The sequence below is a fragment of the Rhea pennata genome, chromosome 11 (genome assembly GCF_028389875.1).
Source record: "Rhea pennata isolate bPtePen1 chromosome 11, bPtePen1.pri, whole genome shotgun sequence".
In the NCBI taxonomy this organism is placed as follows: Eukaryota; Metazoa; Chordata; class Aves; order Rheiformes; family Rheidae; genus Rhea; species Rhea pennata.
Window position 1 is genome coordinate 16,556,945 of NC_084673.1, and position 22,040 is coordinate 16,578,984.

Here is a 22,040-nt window from a genome sequence, read left to right on the forward strand (position 1 = left end):
GACGCTACGGGCGATGCAGCCCAACGTCCTGCTATCAGCACAAAAGCCCCCCGGGGCCCTCCTCTGCAGCAGCTCTCCTTTTACATAACAGACCAGCTGGTGCTTCAGGTACACACAGCACGCCGGAGCAGGTGCTGCGCCGGCACGGGTATTCGGGCGGCGCGAGGAGCACAGCGGCCTCAGGGGCGCCCGGCACCAGCCTGGCCACCCCCGCCGCTGACCCTTCCGCGCGCAGCAGCTTGCTGAGGCGACGTTTTAAGGAGCAAACGGCGCACAGTCACTAATCGCTCCACCGCTGCCCCTCTAGTCCCACAACCGCGGCTCCTGCTTCCACGCTACCCTCGACCGCACTCCGACCACTCCCTGCCCCCGCCGCCATTTTCCGTGCTGAGTGGCGCCCGGGGGCGGGCCCGCCGCGGCCTGCCTGTTCCATCAGCAGCGCTGCCGCGGGGGGGAGGGAACGTGCGGCGCAGCGCTGGGGAGGCAAGGCAGCCCGCCCTCTTCCCATGACGTCAGGGAGCCCATTCCGCCTCCGGCTGCCCTCATCCGCGGCAGGTGGTGGTACAATCCCCGGTGCCTTAGGCCCCGCCCCTCGTCCCCTCCGCCGCGGTGGTAGAGGCGGCTCAGCGACATCCGGCTCCGGCCCCCCGCGGCAGTTGGTACAGCCCGGGATCGCCCGGCAGCAGCGCAGGAGTCGTCGCAGCCCGCGGCCTCCCCCCGCGCTGGCCCAGTGGTAGCGGCCGCGATCGCTCCTATTCTCCAGCGCCGCTGCTCCCCCAGTCGGAGCTCGCTGCCGCCGCCGTCCCTAGGCGCCGCGTCTCTCCGATAGTGTATGAGTGATTTATAACCCTGCGCCCACCATGTCCACTCCGGCCCGTAGGCGCCTCATGCGGGACTTCAAGAGGTATCGAGGCCGCTGGCCGAGGGGAAAGGGAAGGGCGGGCGGGAGGAGGAAGAAGGGCTCCGCTCCGCCGGGGGAGGAGGGGGCCAGCACAACATGGCGGCGGCGTAGGGCGCGCTCCGCTGATTGCGTAGCAGCGGGCCACGCCGCCTGGCAGCGGGTTACGCTGTTTGCGCAGGGGCGTGTAGCTACCTGCCCGGGTTACGCCAAGTGCGCAGGGTCGGGGCCGGGGAGGGGGCGGCTGTTGCCGTGGGGCGGGGGAGCCGGGCCAGGGCCGGGCGCCTGAGCCCTCCGTGTGCCCCGCAGGCTGCAGGAGGATCCCCCGGCCGGCGTGAGCGGGGCCCCCTCCGAAAACAACATCATGGTGTGGAACGCCGTTATCTTCGGGTGAGTGGGGCCGGGGGTGGCGGGGCGGGGGCGAGCCGAGCCGAGGCGCCGCGGGGTAACGCTGTGCTCTGCTTCTTCCCTCCTCTAGGCCCGAGGGGACCCCCTTCGAGGACGGTAAGTGTGGCCGGAGGGCTGCGCTGCTGCTCGGGCCTCTCGGTAAAGGGTGGCTTGGCGCAGCCTGGGCAGGGCCCCACTATGCGCCCAGCAACAGGTGTGGGCCTGGGGTGGAGAAGGGACCAGTGCGGGGCTGCCTGGCAGGGCTCTGTCATGGGAGCCCGCCTGTGTGCAGCACCCGCGGCTTAAGTGAATCTCCTTCCTTCCCTACTTGTAAAACGTGGGATAGGTGTAGACTGCTGCCTTAATTTACAAAAACAAGTAAATTAGCCTGTAGACCTTGATTTATGAAAATATGCAAATTAGCTTGTAGAGGCTTGTTCATACTCACTAAATTAGACACTCAGTCTTATCTAATGCTCTGTTTTAAGGATGTCAGGAGGTTTTTTTTGTTGTTGAATTCTGAATTGTGTTTTTAGAGGTACATAGTTGGAGCACTATCAAAAATCTGGTACCGATCTATTGTCATTATGAATGATTTATCTTGAGTTTTATCTTTTTTGACGCTGAAAATGATTTACAAGCAAGTTCCAGTGTGAGTCAGGTAACAAGGAAATGGACTGGGTATTTGAGGAAGTTCAGAACAGAAGTTTCTCTTTTTGCCATCTACTTTACTCTGCTACAGTCAGTATCCTTCAGGGTTACTATTTGTACGCTGCTTATTTCTGTCTGGCTTACTCTCTTTTATAGTTCCACTGATGCTGTATGAATGTTCTGGCATCTTTTTAAAAACTTGTTAGACACAAAATACTGTCTAACTGAAATCAGTATTTTTTAATATACTTTTGGTGCAGAGCTATAATTAATCCTACATCTTGTCATGACTCATGACAAAAGTATAGGAAAAGCTCTTTAACTCTTAAGTTGTTCTTGACTGACTCCTTTGCCTCTGTTTATTCTTAGAGATAGTACCTGTAGGCAGGCCTGCAAATTCTGGGTCTTTTGAATACTTTAAATATTTCTGGGCCAAGACTTTTTAAGTATGTGACTATAAAATAAATTTGCAGTAGGTGCTGCTTCAGAAGTCTTAATGTGGTTTGGAATTTGAGTATTCTCTAAAAAATATCACAGAAGTGGCACAAATGTCTTCTGTAATCTCATCTTGGAATCTTAAGAGGACTTCCTTAAACTTCTGTGAGGGTTGCTAGAGCTGCCTGGGTTCTTGGTACACAGCCACTAATAGAGTGATTTGCTCTTTGGAGGCCTTCTCCATCCAGTAAATTGCAGGTTGTTTCTATGTTCAGTCACTTCCAGTTCAGCATGAGATAAACAGACATAGTAAGGACTTTCTTCCATATGTATCTGTTTATTTGCTGGAGACTGGAGACTGCTTCTGGTGCCCTGACATATTGATTGTGTCTGTGGCTTTCCATTATGGGCAGTACAGTGCCTTTATCTCAGATACTTAGAGCCTCTTGCACATAGAGCAGTTTGAAGTTTAAACTGATCCTTGTGTTGGCTACAGTTATCCTACTGCTTTCTTGCTTTAATGGTGTAATCTTGGTGTCTGATGGATTGCTCCTTTCATAGCAAAGTGTGTGTGTTTTCACAGCACATAGTCAGGAAAAAAGATACGTTTTGTGCTGCAGGATATACTTATCTCCTTTTCCCTGGCACATATCTTACATTGTGCTAGATAACAAAATACTAAGTGGTGGCTAGAGATATGGATGTAGTGGTCTCTGTGTGCTTTTTTCTTCTTAACTGAGAGAACTAATGGTGGCACAGTTTAGATGCAGTTTTACCTTAGTGTGGATAAAATGAAAGGACCTTTTATTTCACAGTATTGCGATGCTAGTTCGGGCTTGTTTTGTAACTGTAAATCAAAGCCCACCGTGTGAATCAAAGGTGCAATAGAGTTCTGTAATCCTTCCCATAAAGCCTTTTCAGGGCTTAGTTCTTCAAAGCTCACTTTATATTTTGTTTTTGGGCTCTGTCACTTCCTAGTGATACTGTTAGCCTTCAAATATCTGTGCTTGTGTGAAAGTAGCCCATGAAAATTTTGTGCTTAAACTAGAGCTATAGTAATGCCAACACAGTGAAAATTACAGTTTGTCCGCATTGCTCTGATGAGACCCTTCTTGAATCTCAAGTTCTAAAGTTTCTGGTTTCTTAGGTTTGTCTGAATTGAAAATTCGAAGTTCTTCCCCCCCCCCCCAGCCCCGACTTGCTGTGCTGGCTTACTTGTTCAATGATGCTAACAAACTCTTTCCCTCCACCCTCAAACTTTAGAGGGGATTTTCGCAACTCAGTATGCAGGCTGACCCTGCCTAGGAGCAAGTACTAATTTAGGTCAGCAGCATGTAACTTCCATCTTCTGGCTTAAGGCAGTTTTATTGTAGATGTCTGCAGTAGGATCCTGGGGATATTTGTGCTATTCTTTTACTGTATTTCTAAGATTTTATGTTGTGTGGTATTGAAGGTGATATAGTGCTCTCACTGTGATGGAAGCCCAGGCTCTCCCAGTCTCTCAGGTTTGTTTCCCTGAAACTGGGTTGTGATACTGTGGTTAATGTAAGATTCCCAGTTTAGAGAGAGTTAGGAAACCTAGGTGTTACTGTATTGTCATTGTGCAGCAGGTCTGAACAGAGAAAGCAGTGCGCTTGCCCTCTGTATGGTTTCTTCCTTGCTTAAGGAATGTGGATTTTGTATCCTCATGCTGGAGAGGAAGGACTTGACTCTGCTTTATGACACTGGACTTGAGGGGGGCCAGTCTTGCTCCCTGCAGCTAGAAGGGTGAGGCTGGGATGTTCTGGCATGCTCTGGGCAGGGGTTATACAGACCAGCCCACAAGTCATGGGGAAGCCTCCCTTTTAGACATACTGAAGTCTCAAACCCTAAGATAGAAGAAGCAGAGGTACAAGATAAGTGCAAGACAGAAAAGAGAATGCTCTTGTAGTATCAAGTGTTAACTATCATGACAGTGAATGCTATACTTTTTGTTTTAAAATTGGCTGACTAGGGTAAGTAAGTTGAAAGGATCACCAGTTGAAAGCTATATATAGCTTGTGGGCACTGAAGGCTCATCCTCCCTGTTGTGTCGTGGCACCTGTTTTGCTTGCATAGGCTTTAGATGCGAGTGACCTGAAGTTTGGTTCAGTGAAGCTCTGGAATTGTCCTTCAGGAAAGCTAGATGACAAGGTGCTTGGGCACTGTGGGAGCTCTTGAGAAGAACCATTCCTACTCTGGGTCTTGGCTTGGGAATCTGACAACCTAGTTACTCCAGCTGGAAACTGTCTAGCTACTCATTCAGGTCTGTGTTGAAAGTAATGTACTGTCCTTAGTGGGACAGGGGGCTTCCCTTTTTCTCAGTAGTTTTTCTAAGACCAGACTGCGCTTGATACTACTTTTTGGCCATCTTCTCTCTCCTCCTCTGCTCCTGCTTCAGTCACTGTTCTGGAACAACTTTCATTTTCTCAAGTGTGCTTGTTGACCTCTATTTGATGGTTTGTACTCAGTTTTCAGCCTGCTGCTTGCCTAGTCACTCTTCCACAGGAAAAAAAAAAGTGTCTGCTTTAGTGGCTCATAGAGGAGGATCCTGAGCCCAGGACTAGGGCAGAAAGAGCTGGTGAGTTCTCTAAGCATCTGATTCTGCAGTGCTGATATTGCCTGCCCTTGTCACCATGTAGGGAAGGAAGGGTAGTCTTAAACTGATTGTGTGCAGCTGGCAGAAGTTGTTACTAAACTCTCCAGTGTTGGCTTTCAAGCTGATCTAAAAGGACCAAGTCTCAGACCTGCCTCTGGATTAGTCAGAGTAAGACTTGAAAGCAACGCTGCAGACTTCCATCAAATTGAATGATTTTAGTGCACAGACTTTGCTTGATCAGTAAGCTACACTATCCTTGTTTGCTTTACAGTGAGATGGCATGCTGCTCTTATGTGGTGTTAGGCTAGTAATAAACAACTAGCATACAAAGCTTAGTTTTAGGCTGTCTTAGAGCTTTCTGTACAGCAGTGGAAAGCCTCAACATCTGTGCTCTGTTTCTTGCATGTACTGGAATGTCAAAGCAAGGCCTTTATTTCTTACAACTCAACATTGTAGTTTCTGCTTTTAAAGAAAACTGTCCCAAAAACATGATTTCATGAAGGGAAAGGGGTTAAAAATCTGTTTTCTGGCCACCAGTCTGTTTTCTGGCACATGTTTGCCAGTGAAACGAGGGAATACCTTAAATTAGACATGTGCTGGAAAACTTTCTGACAATACCAAGCAATGATGAGCTTTATATTTGAACCCCTGAGTTCTAATTTAGGCATGGCATATGAGGTGGAGGGGGGGGGACCACTGTCCTTCTTCATGAAAGAAGGCATCTTCCCTCCCCCCCCCCATTATTGCTTTGTGGCAGTTCTTAAAGCTGTTCCTATAAGGTACTTTCCCTTTACAGGGAGGTATTTGTAGGAAGGTACTTCAAACATTCTGTCCCTAGAGTATTAGAATATAAAGCATCCCAGATGCTTTATACTGTTTCCTGGCTGGGTGACTCTGAGGTGACAGCATAGTGAACAGCACCTTGATGTTTTGGAGTGTGTATCGTTCTTCAAGTACTGATCTGAATCATTAGCGGTGCTAAGTGCTTGGACCCATATTTCTACAGCCTGCTTGACAGATTCTTTATCCTCAGATTGTCAGAGCCTGAGGAGAAGGATTAAAATAACTTACAGTGAAGGTTGTTAACAACATTTGGACTGGAACTTAACTGTACAGTCCTCCTCTGGCCTTTCTCTGAGGAAAAACTAGTTAGTGTGGAATAAATGTTGAGTTTTTCTTTTTCTTTTTTTCTTTTTTATTTTTTTTAAAGTTATCTGATTTGGGTGTTGCTGGTGTTGCTACTCTGCTATGATATTGTCTGATTGCCTGAGTTGATGAAACTTTAAAAAATGTAAGTAAGAATAATAGCATATTCCAGTTTGCAGCACTTACTAAATCATGGCCTGTTACATAGGTGCTGTTAAACAAGCACTTGCTTGTTCTACAAAGCACTGGAATTAAACTTTCCAGAAGAGAACTTTGGGGTGGATTTATTTCCTTACATGCGTCTTTTGAGTAGGGCAGTAGTTGCACCAATTAAAAAGTTGCAGAAGAAACTCTTCCAGCAGTGCTACCTAGAACAACAGAGTTGACTGATTACTCCAGGATCGAGCAATCTGAATTTTGTATCCAGAATGATGTATGAGCATAATTGTACCGGTCTGTACTTACAGAGGGACACTACTTGTTTATCCATCGTGTAAATTTATTCCAAATAAAATGTTACTTATCTCTCTTTCAACTCCAGGAACTTTCAAACTTACAATAGAATTCACAGAAGAATATCCAAATAAGCCACCTACTGTTAGATTTGTCTCTAAAATGTTTCATCCAAATGGTAAGTACTTGCATAATGCTTTTTTTTAATATATATATATATATACAAATATATATTATATGTGTGTGTGTGTATATGTATCTTTCCATAGCTTTGTAGAAAAAGATTATTGTTTTAAAAGCTTTCACTGACTAATAAGCTAGTAAAATTCCAGTGTGGTTCTGTATAGGTTCTGTGAGGATAGATATGTGATCAGTGTTTAGACTTTAAATGAAAGGGGAAGTCAAAGAGGCTTCTTAGCTTACAGGTGTTACAGCAGAGTATTGATCATATTCTTTCCTCTCTCAGCTGTCTGTTAAACCTGACAGAAGAATACTTTGCACTTGTTTCAATAGCAGATGTGGGTTTTTTGTACATACTTAAACATATATATTTCATATAGATATCATAACACTTCTGAATGTAGTGATCTTTTAAAAACAAACAAAAATGACTGCCTCTAAGAACTTTATAGATGGTATACTTTGAAATGCAGTACTGGTTTCCAGCTGCAGGTGGTGATAATAAGATCACTTCATTAATCACCTCCCTTGGTAATTAAAGGTTGGAAATGTACTCCTTGTCACCAAACATATCAGCTTTGTGAAGAAATTCCTGAAACTTTCCAATGTAGCAAGTAAGCACTTACGGGTTAAGCTGAGTAGAGGGAAGAAAGGGCAAGTTCTTCTAGAGCTTGTCCTTAAAAGAAAGTTGACTGGACATTATTATTTTTTTTTTTTTAGATACTTTATGGGGAAGCCTTCTATGTAAACAGCTTTTTGCTATTTTTCTGTTTGTTTTCTGTGTAGGTACCATAATAACTTAGGTTTTTGCCTTAAATCTATTCATACTGGTTTCATCCTTTCCATGGCTGTAGTTAGTCTCACAGAGAAGCCTGACCTTTAAATTCAGCTCCTGACTATTTTTCAATATATCTTAGGCAGCTACCAGTGACAGGCCTCATTTGTTCCTACCTACAGTGTTGGCTTTCAGTCAGTCAAACTGACTTTTTTCGGTGTTTGTCAGTAAACAGGTTTTCAAGAGCAGGTAACGGTAGGAAGAACTGAGTAGTTCTGCAACTTCTGTTTTAAGCCATTCTTCTTGAACCTTTTCTAGTCTATGCAGATGGTAGTATATGTCTGGATATTCTTCAGAATCGTTGGAGTCCTACTTATGATGTCTCCTCCATCTTAACATCCATACAGGTAAAGAGATAACTCTGCATGAAAAGGCAGAATTAGATTAGGATGTTTTGACAAACAGCTCATAAGAAGTAGGGTTTTTTTCTTCTGATAACAAAGATCAAAGTGTAGCTGCTATGCTGGCTGAAGTATGAATACTTACCAGATGTAAATTGACTGGACTTATTAACAGTAGGTGGTCATTGAAGGCTCACATCTAATGATTGCACTGCTTCGATCTTGCCATTTGGCTGTCAATTAAAACATGTTCACTAGACTGTTAAGAGTAAGATGAAGAGAAAAAGCTTCTGGTAACTTAAAACCAGAATAATACAACCGTTAGTTTAAACGTTAGTCTTAAGGATTTATCATATATATTAGATGAACTGGTATACTCTTATCAGTATGGATACTTTAAAGAATGTTGGACTTAAACATGCTGCAAATACTTTTTAAGTGCCTAAGAATCTCCTTCTCTCTTTGCACAGTCTCTATTGGATGAGCCAAATCCTAACAGTCCAGCAAACAGCCAGGCAGCTCAACTATACCAAGAGAATAAGCGGGAATACGAAAAACGGGTTTCTGCAATAGTAGAACAGAGTTGGCGTGATTGTTGACCCAGGATGATGCAAATGAACACTCTGGTGATGAGGAAAATCATATATGAAGTGTCTGAGTCATCTTCCTCCTCCTAGCATCACTGCATTTACTTTGAAAGCAGAATAGCTGTTGTGCTGTTGCCACCCTCCCTTGCTGAAGCTTCTTTTCCTTGGACATCAGAAAGCACCCACTTTGAAGTCAAATGTACTGTACTTGGGTTACTTGCAAAAGAATTACTGATGCTGAATTCATTTCTGTGGTCCCTCTCCAGTCTTAGGGCAGTATTGTGCATTTCTGTAGTGTACACTAAGCTTTTAAGTGTAATTGTGTTATACACAGTGATGCTTATGTGTAGCTTGACAAAAGGGATGTTTATATACATACTTTTTTTAACTGATATTACTAAAGTGCTGATCTGTCCAGGCTGGTCATTTACCTCTACTATTGGTTTAGACCCCACTGCATTTGTAAGTAGTGAGTAAAGAAACACCTTCTTGTTTCCCATCTATACTGGTTTATCAACTCCTTACCCATGGAAACTTCTTAAACTCCAAAATTGATTCCAGTTCAACTGAGCAGTAAGACCATGGGATGCTAGTCACTTCTGCACTTAGCGTGCAAGATTTATGTATAGCTATACATAAATCACTACAGTTATGGTACTTTGATCTTTGCTTAGGGTGAGAAACAACCCCCCCCCCCTTTTTTTTTTTTAATTTTAATTAGCATGTTAAAGCACATGCCCATAGAGATTGCTTCAGGAAGTTTCTATAGTCCTGTCACTGAGGCATTACAGGTCAAAACCAGGTAGAACTGTGGTACTCTGAGTAAAAGACCTTCCAAATTAAGGAAGAAGTAAAACCTAAAGTGTTCCAAAGATGGAATAACTTTTGGTGTCTTTCTCCCTCCCTCCCCTTATCTTTATCTGCAAAAGATAAGTTTGTTGGGATCCAACTTTGCTTCTTGGAAGTCTGAATAAAAAAGTATGGGGTAGGCACTAGAGTCTCTGCAGTTCCTGCTCTTTGTAGATTACTCTGTGGTTTGTGTGAGCTACTGCTGCATGCTTCAGTTATTTTCCTTCAATTTTATGAAAGTATTTTTTCAGCCCTGAAAAAAAACATTTGTAAGTCCAGACTCACTTTTTTTGTAAGGCTAAGTTTGTACATTTGGATACAGTACCTTAAGCAGCAACAGCGTGGGATGAGACCTACAATTGTATTGTCCACTGTTCCAGTGTCTTGTGTGCACATTGGTCTGTTAGTTGAGAAGTATAACTTTGCACAAGTAACCCATGTAAGAAACTGTACATTTTTCAAAACTTGTAAATAAAGTGTAACCTTAAATGCTTATTGTATAAATAGGCAAGAGATGTATAACTGTGGTTATTTTAACTTGGATGGTAGACAGCTTAAAAAGATATCTTCAGGCATTAAGTGCCCTGTAACTGTTTAAGGCAGGATTGGGAAATCCTTCCTTCCAGGTGGGTGGTAGTGTAGCTGGGGCAAGCTATAGTCTGTGTGTGTGTCTGTGTGTGTGTCTGTGTGTGTGTCTGTGTGTGTGTCTGTGTGTGTGTCTGTGTGTGTGTCTGTGTGTGTGTCTGTGTGTGTGTCTGTGTGTGTTAAATCATTCCAAAGCCTGAAGGTGGCTTGGGGGATGGGGAGGAAGGAAGGAAAGGCCAGGACAACTAACTACTAGAGAAATGGAAAAAACGAACATGGCTTTAGCAAGGAAAACACTTGGAGGAAGCTCAGGACAGTGATGCGGTGGCACTGGTATGGCTTGGATACATAGCAGATACAGGTATCATTTCTACTTTCCTCCTGTCCTATGCTTTAAGATGACTGGTGCTTAACAGGAGCTGGTACCGCCCCCTAACTCTACTACATGGGTAGAAGCCACCACAGCCTTTAAAGTGCGACCTGTTCCTTTACTGCTGAAGGCCTGCGAACAGGCTCTGGGAGACTTGCGGCCAGCACAGGTTTTTACCCTTGAAGACTTGCCTAAGTTATACTTGCTCCTTTTCCTCAAGGACAGAGCGTTTCAATTGGTGGCTCATAACAGCCGCTTATGTCACCCACAAAAAAGCTGACTACAGGAGCTTGGTGCCTGTGGCTAGGCTTAGCCTCAGGACAGGACAGAGCACTCCTAGTTCAAGCGATTACCTTTCTCGTTCCTTATGGAGGCCCTGGGCAAGGGTCCACCCGTGCAGCTAGTCCTCTGCTTCCAGCCCACCTCGAGCGCTCAGGTGCACGCACAGGTTACAGTCCAGCACTGGGCCTTCCGGCAGCAACCTCCGCCCAAGGTCTGCATTGCTACAGAGGACTGAAAGGCAACAAAACACTACGGCTCTTACCCATTTCCCCTGTGCCATGTTACTATTCCTGCACGTTATTACAAACGAGCCTTTCTCAATGAACTGATCCTAGCAGCACAGGAAGGACTTAGCATCGATCCCTCCATTTTTACGTATCTGCTAACAGCTACAAAAAAAATAAATAAATAAATAAATAAATAAATGGAGTGGGATGTAAACCAGCCAAAAACAAGAGCAGCAGAGAGATGCAAAAATCCTGTCCTTACACCTTCATCCACTGACTTAATTTCAAGCCATATAGTGCTGACTATATAGTTTATATAAAGGTGCAGGTGCCCAAGAGAACAGCAATTGTTTAGTTCTGGCAGATAGCACCCAATCATCCAAACCCACAACCACCAATGAGCTAGGAGGGTGACACAAGAACCACGCACACTAAGGTACCACACTGGGCAAAGATTTATGGACAAGCATCAAGGCTGCTACCCAGGACACGGAAACAACCCCCAGCACGGCTCACCACCTCTGCTGAGGTATCATTACGTTTACCCAGCCCCACCGCTGTCAGAGGAACGTGGTGTTTCTCATTCCTCTTGCGAACTTGTGGAGGCCAGCTACCTTTCAGACACTGCAGCGGTGTTCTTACTACCTTCCTTGGAGCCACCAAGTTTTGAAGACACACTGAAAACACAGCAGTGAGGGAAGGGAAGTGACAATCCTACTTGCAGGAATAGCTGCATAGATATAAAAGTACCAGGTTCTTCTACTCCTACGTTACCATCTGCTATTGTCCAGAGCCCCCAAGAGCAGAATTCAGAAGCTCAGAGAGGGAATAGTGCACAAATAAACAGAAAATGCTTCCAAAATTACTGCCAGATTATTTCTCTCCAGAGACAGTATCAGCTTGCTTCTATTTGAGAGGATCAAGCAAAGCAGAAGCTGTGCAGAAGCCATCTAATTAGAGAGGAGGGAATGTTTGTTCCTTCTGGAGCAAGTCTTACCTGTAACTGCAATTCTTCCAGGACATCCTCTTCCTTTTCACACTGGTGGGATGAAAATGGCTGCCACTGCACATCACCAGGATCTTCTGGTTCGTGAGTAAAGGGTCATTTACCCTCTCTTCAAAGCAAAGAGTATATATATATATATATATATATAAAAAGCAGTACAGGAGGTGGAAACAACTGAACAAAAGCAATAGCTGGGATACAGGCCAGCAGGAGAACAGAAGAACATTTCATCAAGGTTGACTTCACGGTTGGCTTTGTGCTAAAGATTCATTAGCAGGCCCTAGCAGTGACAGAGAAAACCCCTAACATCCAAGTTTTCCACTTGTCTCTTCCAAGGTTGATTCCTGACCTCCGCATTTTCGAAGCAGGAAGCCAGCTTTCCTGCAAGGCCCACGAGGGTCAGCCCTTCCCGTGGCACCGCCGACGGAACGGCACAGGCACAGAGCCGGCTTTCGCGTCCCAGGGCGAGAGGACTGGTCCAGGCCTCCGGCAGCGCGCCAGTCCTGGAGAGACGCCACACTCACGCTGCAGGTCAGAGCAAGAGCAGAGAGTTCACTTGTGAATCTCCCTTGGCACACACAACACAGGTACATTAACGGAGCAGAGAAATAATTAGGCACAGATTGGATTTTGCTAGTGATTAAAGAGCTTATATTCAAAGTAAAAAAATAAGTTACGTAACAGTCCCCACAAGCTACACAAGCATCTTTGACGCGTGGGTTCTGCATTTACCTCCAGTTTTTATATTTCACACTCCACTGTGTTATTTGCACATGTCAAGCAGCGCTTCAAGGTGAAAATCCACTGGAATTACCTAAGTCCAATACACTGATGATTAAGGCGCATTCTGTAATTCTCAGTATGGGAGATTCAAAGTAGAAATTATGAATAAAACTGTATTGTTAAATTGGTTAAGGACATCTCTCTACATATATGCACAGCAGAGATGAGAGCTTGCTATATATTTCTCAAGAGTAAATACAGTTTCACACAAAATTTGTACAAAATGTGACAAATCCTGTTTTTTTTTCCAGAAATAAAACTGTATTTTTATTGTCATTAATACCCATTTTACATACAGGTTTATTCCTCCAAACTGCATTTCCTTTGCCTTTCTTCTTTTTCTTTTCTTTTTTTTTTTTTAAGACTTTTTTTTTCCTTCCCTGATCAAAAAGAATAAGGGATCTATAATTTTAAATGGTGTCAAATGCTTTCTGTTTGGACATGTGTTTTTGGTATTACAAAACTATTAAAATGTGAAGGAAAAAGTAATATCAAAGACACATACAGTAACAACACTATTGTTTTTTGGGCTGTGCTACAATACTTGAGCAGAACTTTGTCAGTTCTAATTGTCTAGTAACATTTTAGAAATTACATGAGCAAAGTAAAACATCTTAATGTTAATATATCCCACAACAAGAAAATGCAGCATCTCCTCCTTTAATTAGGGATCTAGGAAGTTCAGACTCATCATACTTTCACCTGTAGAATTGGACACGATAACCTCAGTTTGCTTGAGGCATAATAAGCTCATAATGCCCAACCTGGCCTTCTTGCTTCAGCTGGTCTAACAGATCTTCCTTGCGCCGCTTCCTGCTTACCACCAAGTATCTATCATGGCCCTGCCCATGAGATTTACTTTTAAGACCGTATTTTTGGGCAATCTGATGTATCTGCTTCCGCTCATCATTGGTAAGTTCTGTAGAGAAAGTCAAGTCAATATGACTTTCAGAGCGTGCATAGTTTCGAATGATCTGTTCAATATCTCTTTTAGCGATTTTGTTCACCCTTTCTACATCAAGCCCAAGTCCTTCCCTTTTGAACTGCTCCTTCACTGAAATAGGCTCTCTAATTCCTTCGCCATCTTTCCCTAAGCCACCACCTGTCCAGCCCATCTTTCTTAAAATTTGATTCCCAATGTTGTCTTCTTTGATCTTCTGTTTGAAGGCCTCTTCTGCTGATCGACCCTGAATCTCATTTCTGGAGATGACATCTTCAATGGTGCCTTTCTTCAGGTTATTAACAACAGTTGGCTGAGTCTTTTTGAGGATTTTCACAGCTTCCTCTGCTGCCTCATGCTTGACGGATTTTTTCACTCCAACTGCTTCTGCAATGAATTCATTTTCAAGCAGCACCTTGCATTTCCATCGCATACCAGTCATCCTTTCAAAGACATACTCCACCGTCATCTTGTTGAACTGAGCAGTGTCATTTAGTGTACACACAGGATTGTTGGAGTTCTCATAAACCACAAGGTCCTTCAGGTCCTTCTTCCTTCCAGAGCCCCGTGACGAGCAACCCACCTTCTGAACCTGGGTCACTTTGATGGCTGTCATGTTCGACTGTGTCTTCTGCAGAATTTTCAATGCCTCATCAGCTGCCGCATGCTTGCTGGTCTTCTTAGTGCCAAATCCCTCTGCCAAGCAGTGATCCTGTAGATACACTTGGCAGCGCCACGTGCGGTTAGGCATTAAGTCATATTTATATTCAACAGACATTTTGTTATATGAAGCAGAATTGTTAAGTATCCCTATTGAATCGCTAGCATTCTCTGTGAGGACAAAACTAGTCCAGTGTTTGCTGGTATTAGTAGAAGTTTTCACGGTTTCAGCACCAGGCTGCACTGGGACGCAGTCCCTGTTGGCAGCTACAAACTCATCATGAAGTTTGAGAGCAGGAGGGAAATCTGGGCGACTCACACCTGCCTCACACACCACCAAGTCTTCGTGATAGGTGTGTTTGAACTTCCGCTGAATAACTCTAACTTCCACAGACTTCTGGAGCAGCTTGACCGCCAACTCCGTGGCTCGATCCCTGGATCCATTTTTGCTGCCAGCATAACCAGTGGTCAAGTAGACGTTCTGACATCGCACTTCACAAGCAAAGCCATCTGTTAAGAGCTTCTTACTCTTGGGGAGGTCAGCAGGGGCAATTTCTTTGAGAGGAGCATAAATATATTCAGGATTTGTCTTGCACGCCTGAATGGAACGTGTCAGTAGATATGTATAGTTAATCTTATCAGTCCCAGTGTTTGCATCTGGGTTAGCAAGATTTTTCCAGATAGCTGCTGAGAGTTTCTCAATAAAAGCCTGCTTCAGTACTATAGCTGATGGGGGAAAAGTCTCCGACGAAGACTGGACAGTAGAAGGGGAAACAGAAGGTTGTACCCCGCCACCTATGGTAGTGTCCATATTGTTCATAGCCTTATTGGCTGTTGCTGCTTGGCCTGAAAAGCCCAGCCCAGCTGAGTTGGAGAGCTGGGGATCTACCTCTTGGGTGCTCTCAAAAGGAGAACTTGTACAATTTTCAGCTGGCGGTGCTACGCTGTTCGCATTTGCCTCCTGGTTCACCTCCTGCATTTGGTTATCAGAAGGATCTTCTTTTTTGTCATCCCTCTCAGCACTGGTTACAAAGTGTATGGGTTCAAAACGTGGTCGCACCCGAAACTTGGGGACCATCTTTTTGGGAGGCTCGGGAATCTCTTCTGGGTCTGGACCTGTGGATGGAGGAAAATTACAAGATTACCAATACACACTATGATAGGGAGACAATGCCTTCAGAACGATCTCCAGGAGGAGCCTGCAGGCTTTGAACACAGGATTCCCACTTCTTAGCCACAAAATGAAAGGCTTCTTTCTGAAGATACTTGCCATTGATCAGATAGAGCATTCATGCCTGTAAAAGTTACTACAGAGAAATGTCTGACTCCACAATTGCCATGCAAAAATCTCTGCATAACTAGTAATGAAGACTTCAGGTCTGAATCACCTGCTCTGTCTTCCAACATTGCCCACTGCACTCCTTCAGTCCTTCCTGAAGCAAATCCATTAAAAGTGGCTAAAACAAGAAAAAAACATGGCTAAGCAGACAGAACACTCAAGCAGGACAAGAGCCTCAGTTCTGGCTCCACCACAGAGCTGTTGACTCTGCACAACAGAGAGCACAGGGCTGTTAATGAAAGCATTAACAGAAGCATATTTTCTGTAAAAGCAACGAGTCTTGACTAAAAAAATACAAAACACGGAGAAATCCAGCTGAACCCCAGAGACAGCTGCAGTGGCTGAGGGTAGGCCTCATTACTGGTAAACCCTGTTTCTTAACCAGAGGATATGCAAATAAGGCACTAAGCATAATATTCTGATATATACCACTACTTCAAAAAATCAGCTGATAAGCATATATGCTACATCTAAAAGATGGCTATACAAGACTTCTACTTAAACTTTGACAAAAATTTAGCTCACACATGGCAAAGTACTACATGCATGTGATTTCATCAGGGAAGCAAAAGGCCACACAACACCTTAGAATGAACTGCCTAATCCAATGCCAATGTGTGGAATTGTAATATAGGTCAGGTAACTACATCTGTCTAGACATCATACTGCTGTAGCATATTCATCATAACCTACTTCACTGCAGATGAAAAAAGCACTTCAATTACAGCATAAGCAGGCATTGATATTTAAATCTGGTGACAACGCTCTTGCGCGTGGGTTAAATCCTTCAGTCATCACAGTTTTGATAATTATGGCAAGGTTTACATTTCCTTCTCAGTTTTGCTATTTTGATGATTGCACTGCAGCAGGACCTAAAAGTTCTCACCAGGAGAAGAGCTCTTCACAATGCTTGTATAGCATGCAATAGAAAGCCCTTTCCCACAGAGCTGCTGTCTAAAGAAGACAGCCAAAGCATAGGAGAAAAGTAGTATTTTTCCCAACTTTGCAAACATGACATAGGAGCTTGGAAAGATTACTGAGTATGAAAGTAAGAGAAACAGCAGGAGAAACAGGGATTACACCTAGGCCTAGAGAGGACTCCTGTGCTGTCTGACCATTTGTTTTTAACTGCCAAACTATTAACTGATGTGATTAACACTGTGAGTGTGCCTCACAAAGGTCCTGCACACTCATGCATACAACCTGCACACGTGAATGATTCCCTCACCCACTCCCGAGACACAGCAGCCAGCCCTGAAGCTCTGCAGAGGAGCCAGTGGATGGAGCTGCTCAACAGCCAGCCCTGTGCTGCAGCTGGTCAGAGGTGGCCCTGTGGTGTACGTGCTCTCCCCAGACACCCAGAACATCAGAAGTCAAACAGCAACAGAGAAAGGTGCTTCTCTTGACACACAGGCAAATATACTCACTGTCAGACGGAGAGAGATGTCTTTTTAGTTTCCTAGTAGGGACCAACTCGAATGTCCGCATCTCCCCAATATCAATGCCTTCGGCCATCTCGAGAACCTTCTCCATGATCTGCGAGTTGTATCTGTGTTGAGTTCAAGGGCAGACAGAGATAGAACTGGTCCTGCAGGGGCATGAGGCCAGACGACCAAACCCTTCCTGCACCCACTCCCACACCTAACATCACACACACAGTCTTTTTGTCAGCTAGGATCTCCCCTTATTTACCCCCAAGTGGACAGTTCAGCCTCAAACACCCCACAGGAACAATAAAGGCCTTTCAAAAACAGACTATACGATCAACGGTAGCTTTCGTTACTCAAAACAAGGACTAAAGCTGCCTGAGACAAAGTAAATAAAATGTTAGCCCCAAGGAGGCCTAGTCTGTGTCCAAGGGAAACCCCACACCGGTTTTACTAGAATATTAACACAGGCTCTGACCACAGACCAAAGCTCTTCCCTTAGCTAGATCAGCACACGTGGGCTGCAGCAGCCCCTGGTGCTGGCACAGCCTGGACTGCAAGACTGGGGCTGGATGCCAGCGGACAAGTTACCTGGCTCAGAACAAACCTGTCTGTAAGCAACAACTAGTGCAGCCACCACACTGATGGAGGTTAAAACTTAAATTTAAATGCATTTGCTGTTACAATCTACAATTTGATAACAGCTACTAGGAACACCAAGTAATCCAGGGGTGAGGAGAAGGAGGAGTCTCCGCAGGCATTACAGCAGTGATGAAATAAGCACAGGAATGACTCATTGGCACCAAACTTCTCGTCTGGGTCAGCAGCCACCAACCATACATCACCAATACTGAAATCACAGACCTCAGAGGACAACAGCACTCTACAGCCTTTATTGATTACTCTTCAGAAAGCTGTACTTATTTTTAGCACGGTAGCCATAATTGAACAGTTCAAATATCAGAGTAATGAGGGAGATGAGGTGACTGTAATTAGCTCTGTGCAAACCCTGGACCCTGCTGCAGCTTGTAGTTCCACATAAGCAAGACATGGACTATATAGCCCCAGTTTTCCACTGGTCCTGGGATCTGGTACATCTTTTCAATCCATTTGCAAGGCCAAAGCTGAACGAAGGAGAAAAAAGAAGCCTTTCTAACCAAGAATAACCTACAAACATGGCTTGAAACTAGACACTGACAGCTTTGCACTTTGGCTCAGGAAACAGGGAAAAAAATGAGGATTTGTAAAACATTCCATGATGTGCTCATCTTCAAAAGACAGAGAGGATCAGGTCACTGCTCACAGACTAGAGTCTAAGACTGTCACAACCGCTAGTGATAGAGTAACTTGAATTAGCTTTTAAATACTGCTGCTACAAGGGCTTTGGAAATTACTCACTCTTCACAAAAGAAACGTCCTCTTCCTGATCTAGAGGGCCAAGCAGAAATTAGCCCCTATTTAAAACACAGAGAGCTCTGAACACATACTAATGTGGTCCTTGCTTCACCTGCAGATAGGCCAGCTCAGCTTACAGGAGATGGCAGTGGGAAGAGAGACACATGGGAAAAACACGCCAAAGGGCCAAAGGGAAACGGAAAGCAGTGGCACCTCTCTTCCCCCCGCAGCCAGACAGGAGGGGAAGGGAATCTCTGCTCTTCTCTCTGCCTTACAGCGAGAAGAATATGCTGAGACATGTTAAGGGCTCAGATCTCTGCCCAAGGGGCAGATCAACCAGCCCCAATGTGCATTTGTCCAACCTGGCCTTCGAAACCTCCAGTGGTGGAGACTGTACATGGAGGAAGAAGAATCCCATGCCTCCAAATGCCTAACTTACATCTCCCCCGTGTGATTTATGTTTGTTACCTCTTGCAATCTGATCTCAGCAGTTGTGGAGAATAATGCATTTTCCCCCATTTTACAGGTACCTTTAATATATCTGAGAACACACACATCCTCTCTCAGCCACCTCTAGACTTAAAAAAAAAAAAAAAAAAAAAAAAACTCTGCTACTTAACTCCTTTTTCACAGGCCATGTTTTCTATCCCTCTGGACTCTCTCCAGAGGATCCTCCACCAGAACTCCCCCATGAGTTACATCAGCAAAGACTGAATTATTTCTGCCAAAGAGGTTGTCTTCAGCTAGCAAGTGACAGATGTCAAAAACATGGACTTCAAAAAAGAAACAACAAAAACTCCCAAACTTCAATGCTAATCACTTGATACAACAACAGCTCTTCCTAAGCACAAAAAGGCAGTTCCAGAGAGAGCTGTGGGTCCTCTCCCTTCCCCAAACCACAGCAGGTAAAGCTTCTGAATTGCTCTCTCATGGTGCAGAGTGTTCACATCCATGCCCAATGTGAGCTTTTGAAAACCTCCTCACAAGTATCGTCTCTGTGCCACATCATGCAAAAAATCATTGCCTGCATTTCCCCTGAGAGCTGCTAGTAAAGATGTGTGTTCACCAGGGAAGGTATGTACGCCTACAGGCTTAAGGTGCATCATTTTTTAGGATTTGAGATTTTGCCACATGGTTCTTCACTTCTGTTACCAGCACCTCGAGACCATATTATTGCATTGCAGTTCCTAACGGCCCAGTTACGAAGACTCATCATATAAAACCAAAGATAAAGACATAAGATGATAAGATAAAAAGCCATAAAAACTATGCTTTAAAATGACACACACAACTTTAACAGACTAGTCACAATATAGTTTTCAGACAGCTTCAAATGTTATGTTCAGTTTTGATGCTTGGTGAAAACATTTAGCATTTGGACACAAATGACAGAAAATATTCCCCAGTAAGACTTTGGGACAGTAATATTACGGAAAAGATCAAACCATATGCCCTTCAGCGTTCACAAGTTCCTCTTTCATCACTGTACAATTTACTGAAGTAAGTCATTAAGTAGTTGCTTCCGCCTTTAAAGGCTTACATCCAGTTAAAAAAAATAATCACAATAATTTGAAAAAAAAAAAAAAAAGATCATAGTTGGGACGCGCATTATGTTTGCAGGTCTCCACAATCTTGATAGTTTTGGCACTGAGTTTTCCACATGTTAACAGTAGCCCTGAGGAGGTAGGGAAACCTCTTCCATTCACTGGGCCCTATTTTCCAACAGAACTCCCAAACTGAGCTTTAAAGGGATCGTAAAGGCTGCTTTATGGCTAAAGAGATACCTGCTTCTTAAAAAAAATTGCAGAGTACCGTAGCACGTGCTCAGGGCACGGCACCAAGAGCTGCTTTCCAAAAACATTCCCTATTTCAGCACCACGCTCCCCTTTCCTGCGGCCCTTGCCACATTCACACGGGAGGAAGAACAGCCCAGCACCGACGGCCACCTGCCTCAGCCCCCGCTCCTAACGCTCCTGGGGCGATTTCTCGGGGGCGGCTCTGGCCGAGGCTCAGCACAACGCGCCGGGACGAGGATGCCAGCGCCGGGCCTCCCCGGCCAGGCCCAGGCCCAGGCCCAGGCCGGCCCCAGCCGCCCTGCGCCCCTCCAGCGGCCTGGCTCCGGCGCAGGACGCCCCGGCCCGGGCAGCGGGGCCTCCCCCAGGGCCCCCCGGCGTCTCCCCCAGGGCCCCCCTCTGCCCCCCGGTGCCTCAGGGCGAGCTCAGCCCCCCCTCCCCACCCCTCAGGACCCACCTCAGGGCTCCCCAAGACCGCAGCCCCCCCACACCCCTCAGGACCCACCTCAGGGCCCCCCAAGACCGCAGCCCCCCCACACCCCTCAGGACCCACCTCAGGGCACCCCAAGACCGCAGCCCCCCCACACCCCTCAGGACCCACCTCAGGGCACCCCAAGACCGCAGCCCCCCCACCCCTCAGGACCCACCTCAGGGCCCCCCAAGCCCACAGCCCCCCCTCACCCCTCAGGACCCACCTCAGGGCACCCCAAGACCGCAGCCCCCCCACCCCTCAGGACCCACCTCAGGGCCCCCCAAGCCCGCAGCCCCCCCACACCCCTCAGGACCCACCTCAGGGCCCCCCAAGCCCACAGCCCCCCCTCACCCCTCAGGACCCACCTCAGGGCCCCCTAAGCCCGCAGCCCCCCCACCCCTCAGGACCCACCTCAGCGTCCCCCAAGCCCGCAGCCCCCCCACACCCCTCAGGACCCACCTCAGGGCACCCCAAGACCGCAGCCCCCCCACCCCTCAGGACCCACCTCAGGGCCCCCCAAGCCCGCAGCCCCCCCACACCCCTCAGGACCCACCTCAGCGTCCCCCAAGCCCGCAGCCCCCCCTCACCCCTCAGGACCCACCTCAGGGCCCCCCAAGCCCGCAGCCCCTCCCCACCCCTCAGGACCCACCTCAGGGCACCCCAAGCCCGCAGCCCCCCCTCACCCCTCAGGACCCACCTCAGGGCCCCCCAAGCCCGCAGCCCCCCCACACCCCTCAGGCCCCCCCGGCCTCCCCCTCTCAGACCCCCCCCAACGGCGCCGCCCCCCCCCCCCCGTCGCCCGGCAACGGCCCGCGCGCGACCCCGGCCCACGGCGGCGGCGGGTCCCGCTCACCTGCAGCCCATGAAGACGTGGTTGGTCCAGAGCACGGAGAGCGAGAGGAGCCGGTCGATGGCGGCGCCGGGGTAGCCGTGCAGGTGGCGCAGGATGAAGCGGCGGCGCAGCGCCCAGTGCCGCTCGCTCTCGTTGTACTGCCGCCACTGCTCCAGCACCGCCTCGGGCACCGCCTCCGGCTCCGCCGGCGGCGGCGGCATCGCCGGCGGCCGATCCTGGGGCAGCGGCGGCGACCGCCGCTGCCGCCGCTCCTCGCGCTTGGGCGCCGCCGCGGGGGAGGCCCCGCCGCCGCCGGGCATGGGCGCGGCGGAGGCGGCGCGAGCCCCGCCGGGCAGCAGGCCCCACGTGCGGCCCAGGCCGCGGCTCGGGGCGCGCCGCCGGGCAGCAGCAGCAGCAGCAACGCCGCCGCCGCCGCCGCTCCCGCCCGCCGCCGCCGCGCGCCCCCTCCGCGCCCGCCGCCCGCGCCGCCGCCGCGCCCTCCCCCCCTTCGCCCCGCTCGCGCGGAGCGCCCCGGCGGCCGCCGCCTCAC

At 47.0% G+C, this 22,040-nt stretch overlaps 2 protein-coding genes and 1 long non-coding RNA gene across 5 annotated transcripts; 1 reads left to right on the forward strand and 2 right to left on the reverse strand.

The window, feature by feature from the left end:
* Nucleotides 1-631: 631 nt before the first annotated feature.
* UBE2A (ubiquitin conjugating enzyme E2 A) lies at nucleotides 632-9,901 on the forward strand. 2 transcript variants are annotated; one of them, XM_062585104.1, is made up of 6 exons: nucleotides 637-904; nucleotides 1,208-1,288; nucleotides 1,377-1,402; nucleotides 6,676-6,765; nucleotides 7,861-7,949; nucleotides 8,414-9,901. In XM_062585104.1, exons 1-6 carry the CDS (start codon nucleotides 861-863, stop codon nucleotides 8,540-8,542), a joined length of 459 nt encoding a protein of 152 aa, XP_062441088.1. In that variant the 5' UTR covers nucleotides 637-860; the 3' UTR covers nucleotides 8,543-9,901. The 2 variants fall into 2 exon arrangements, with proteins under 2 accessions (XP_062441089.1, XP_062441088.1); XM_062585105.1 differs by lacking the exon at nucleotides 1,208-1,288 and having other exon boundaries at nucleotides 632-904.
* LOC134145532 (uncharacterized) lies at nucleotides 6,593-12,430 on the reverse strand. 2 transcript variants are annotated; one of them, XR_009959623.1, is made up of 5 exons: nucleotides 12,199-12,430; nucleotides 11,841-11,958; nucleotides 10,688-10,847; nucleotides 8,089-8,202; nucleotides 6,593-7,963 (listed from the first exon to the last, which is right to left on the reverse strand). It is a non-coding gene; the product is annotated as an uncharacterized LOC134145532 (long non-coding RNA). The 2 variants fall into 2 exon arrangements; XR_009959622.1 differs by having other exon boundaries at nucleotides 11,841-12,430.
* Nucleotides 12,431-12,725: 295 nt separating this feature from the next.
* Nucleotides 12,726-21,742, reverse strand: NKRF (NFKB repressing factor). The gene is made up of 3 exons (XM_062585103.1): nucleotides 21,512-21,742; nucleotides 16,999-17,120; nucleotides 12,726-15,348 (listed from the first exon to the last, which is right to left on the reverse strand). The coding sequence occupies exons 1-3, from the start codon at nucleotides 21,709-21,711 to the stop codon at nucleotides 13,358-13,360; spliced, it is 2,313 nt and encodes a 770-aa protein (XP_062441087.1). The 5' UTR covers nucleotides 21,712-21,742; the 3' UTR covers nucleotides 12,726-13,357.
* Nucleotides 21,743-22,040: the final 298 nt, after the last annotated feature.